This window comes from Bombus impatiens, unplaced genomic scaffold (genome assembly GCF_000188095.3).
Source record: "Bombus impatiens unplaced genomic scaffold, BIMP_2.2 scf_0580, whole genome shotgun sequence".
In the NCBI taxonomy this organism is placed as follows: Eukaryota; Metazoa; Arthropoda; class Insecta; order Hymenoptera; family Apidae; genus Bombus; species Bombus impatiens.
Window position 1 is genome coordinate 53,826 of NT_176999.1, and position 3,313 is coordinate 57,138.

Consider the following 3,313-nt stretch of genomic DNA (forward strand, 5'->3'; position numbering starts at 1 on the left):
GCGACGCGCTTTCGGCGCGCGTGCTAATATGGCTGCGTCCGTGTAGTTTCCCGGGTAGCTCGTGCAGCGGCGCTGTTGTCACGAGTCCCTCCCTCATCGTCATAACCTCATACGCGGTTTTATTTTGCCTATCATGTTTTTCCAAACCGAATTCCGGTAGTTCTTACACCCACTTTTTTCACAAGCACCAGTTCTGCACTCTAATTAACTTCCTTGTACGAATTGTCTAGTTTTCTCGGAGATTTCGATCGTGCCCACGGTTCCGCTCTAGCTCCCTCTCCACCATCAATCACCGGTCCGTTCTGCCAGCATTAAAGCACTGCTGGGTCATCGGCAATCTCGAAACCTACAAAAATGATAAAAGCATAGGAAAAATTTGTCTGTAGCTGCAATTGTATAAATTAAGACGATTAAATTTCAATCGGGTCGCACTAACTCTATAGTTATTCTGGGATTAAAGTTTCATTGGCTTTGACATTGACACTATTTACGATATGATCATATTTCGCAGTTAAGTGGAAGGTAAATAGCGTGATAATAATAAACAAACGGGAACTATTTTTTAGCACATAAAACGAATCGACCCTACATAGAATGAAGCTAACTAACTTTTTGATTTCATAATATTCCACGTATAAGACATTATTAGGTTCCCTTTTATGGAGTCGATAGTTGATCTTAGCCCGTCATAGTCAATAGGCGATAGCAGTTCACGGTAATCGCTGGTACTTACACCATTAGTCCATCGGACAGATAGTCATAGTAATTTTGTATCACTTCTGTATCATCATCGTTCGAGCTCGACGTGCATCCGTTACGATTTAAAACGATGCAGACTCGACATTAAGACAAACATTGTTAACGCTAGGTTTACGGGACCCGTCAATTTCACGGATTTCGAACTTTGAAATGAAATATCTCAAAAACCATAGCACCAATTTTATCCATTTTGCATCGTAAATTAATCATTTCATCTAAAGAATCTATATACAAAATAATTTTTTCCTAGCCTTTCTAATTTTTCAAATCTGTATGTAGTATACCTATCTCTACGGGATCCGTCAAATTGACGGATAAACGAAAATACGCGTTTTTTTTTTAAATCGATTTATTCAAATTAGGTCCGAAAGGAATAATATTAGGCTTCACATTTAAATAAATTATTAATAAATAAAAAGTCTTTTTTTAAATTATCACTAAAAAAATAACAATAACATTAACGGTATAGGGTAATTATATCTACTGAGCACATTTTTCGCAAATATACTGAATGTTGTTTGTGCATTTTCCGCATACGATCTTTTTGTAATATATACAATAATTATTACTTCTATTTTTTTGTAATAACCCACTTGGCAACTTTTTCGCACTTCTGACGTTGAAGGTGACAGAAATGAAGCGTCTGATCTTTGGCAAATTTTCTCCTGGTTTTCTCCAGTTAATTCCTCGGCTAAACAAAATATGAATTCCTTTCTGGATATTTTCGATCTGGTGCACTCTTTACATAATATCCACGCGTTTATCGCTGCCAAATCCAAAATATTGAAAAAGACTTGAAGGGACCATCGGAAACTCCCTGCTTTCACACCATATTTGCGTGCCATTTGGTCAACGACGTTCAGGCCAAACTTTGTTTTATTGTAAAAAGTAATGATTTCTGGAATACGTTTATAATTATCTATTCGTACACCTGTATGTTTGGTGCTTAGAAGGAGGACTTTTATGTTAGGCTTACTTTTATACACAGCAAGCGTGCAGTTTTCTGATTTATATAAATTTGAAGAAAACAAAGTCATCTTGTTCTTTTTCCCCCTGAGCATAAAGTTTCATCTTTCCCTACATGAGGGAAACCATTAAAAATATATTTTGTTTTGACGTCAACTGCAAACCAAAACTTAATGCCAAATTTATGAGGGTTATCCAGCATATATCGCGTAAACCTGCATCGGGCTTTCGTTGGAAATAATTGTTTATCTATTGAGATATTTTCATATGACTTGTAACAAGCCTGGCTATTACTTATAAATCTGTTCTATATTTCGGATATCAGGGCAAATTTATCTGTTTGTAATCTTTCGGAGGCTTTCAATGATCTCGCTTCATACGCGCCCCGAGCATATAGAATTCTTAAAAAACTACGTGACTTCAGTGCAATTTTTTATGTGTTCCATTATGTGTCTGTCAATTATCAATTCGAAAGCACTAGTTACACAACCCGACATAATATTTCTCTTAGCATAGCCAGTAAGCCCTGCGATATCTTTGAATATCATAAGAACGGGCGTCCTACCCCTAGATCCGCCTGCTTTCAGTTTTATCCACTGTATCCCGTCAATTGCAATTTCAATTTCACCCATTACATTTTGGGATGTGCCTGGAATACTCGTCCTTTCAGCCTCGAAGTTAGAACTAGAAAAAATCCGCATCCTTTTCTTGTTATGACACACTTTCAAGAAGTTTTCCTCTTCACTATCCGAAGGTCCTTCTATCTCTCCACTTTCAGTGTAATGAGGACTTTCACTATCACCTTCTCTTTGGCCTAATTCATATTGATCTTCTTCGAAGGTATCCTCAGAACAATCTTCATTGATGTTGACAATTATGTGCAATATCTTATTATATCTCCTGGATTTACTCATAATTGCTAGAAAAGGGACTGATCAGAAAAAGAAAATACTGTGCCCAAATTCAATTATCCTATTGTAAATATTTGCAATAAGCGGAGACAATAATGGGAAATGTCTACAATAACTGAAACTTTTACACAGTCTTTGAAAAACGGTTTGTTTATGAAAGGTTAAGCCCGTCAATTTGACGGGAAATGATCAATTTACGATGCAAAATGGTTAAAATTAATGCTATGGTTTTTGAGATATTTCATCTCGAAGTTCGAAATCCGTCAAATTGGCGGCTCCCGTAAACCTAGTGTTAATGTTATTGTTATTTTTTTTGTGATAATTTAAAAAAAGACTTTTTATTTAAAACACTCACCTGAAATCTACTGACCTATGTGGAATAACGAATTGCGTCGATCAACGCACAAAGAAATGTGATTCTACTTAAAAGAAACGTAGTGTTTTCAATTTTTGTATATCCTTCCATATCTACCTACGAAGAAACTAATAATATGAAGTCACTTAGCTCTTGTTGGGAAAGTTTTTTAGAGAGTAAGTAATTTTGTAATATTTTACAATCACGATCGACGTTGCAGCTGCATTCTATTTAGATTTTGCGACACATAATTTCTTGACAATTTGTTTTCGCACGTTCGCGGGGAGACGCGCTCTCGAAGAAACGCGCCAACGGGAGTCGC

The 3,313-nt window shown here is 36.4% G+C and overlaps 2 protein-coding genes across 3 annotated transcripts; both read right to left on the reverse strand.

Annotated features, from left to right (window-relative positions):
* Positions 1 to 1,123: 1,123 nt before the first annotated feature.
* LOC112213286 lies at positions 1,124 to 1,811 on the reverse strand. Of its 2 annotated transcripts, XM_033322175.1 has the most exons (3): positions 1,625 to 1,811; positions 1,353 to 1,525; positions 1,124 to 1,213 (listed from the first exon to the last, which is right to left on the reverse strand). In XM_033322175.1, exons 1-3 carry the CDS (start codon positions 1,794 to 1,796, stop codon positions 1,139 to 1,141), a joined length of 420 nt encoding a protein of 139 aa, XP_033178066.1. In that variant the 5' UTR covers positions 1,797 to 1,811; the 3' UTR covers positions 1,124 to 1,138. The 2 variants fall into 2 exon arrangements, with proteins under 2 accessions (XP_033178066.1, XP_024225198.1); XM_024369430.2 differs by lacking the exon at positions 1,625 to 1,811 and having other exon boundaries at positions 1,353 to 1,615.
* Positions 1,812 to 2,146: 335 nt separating this feature from the next.
* On the reverse strand, positions 2,147 to 2,783 carry LOC105681104. The gene is made up of 2 exons (XM_033322176.1): positions 2,423 to 2,783; positions 2,147 to 2,247 (listed from the first exon to the last, which is right to left on the reverse strand). Exons 1-2 carry the CDS (start codon positions 2,637 to 2,639, stop codon positions 2,207 to 2,209), a joined length of 258 nt encoding a protein of 85 aa, XP_033178067.1. The 5' UTR covers positions 2,640 to 2,783; the 3' UTR covers positions 2,147 to 2,206.
* Positions 2,784 to 3,313: the final 530 nt, after the last annotated feature.

Coding starts and splice junctions, on each gene's coding strand:
- LOC112213286 (XM_033322175.1), bottom strand. CDS start 1,796: ATGACTTTGTTTTCTTCAAATTTATATAAATCAGAAAACTGCACGCTT. Junction 1,526..1,624: donor TTACAATAAAACAAAGTTTG/GCCTGAACGTCG, acceptor TGGATTTGGCAG/CGATAAACGCGTGGATATTA. Junction 1,214..1,352: donor AAGTGCGAAAAAGTTGCCAA/GTGGGTTATTAC, acceptor TACCGTTAATGT/TATTGTTATTTTTTTAGTGA.
- LOC105681104 (XM_033322176.1), bottom strand. CDS start 2,639: ATGAGTAAATCCAGGAGATATAATAAGATATTGCACATAATTGTCAAC. Junction 2,248..2,422: donor TCATAACAAGAAAAGGATGC/GGATTTTTTCTA, acceptor TATCGCAGGGCT/TACTGGCTATGCTAAGAGAA.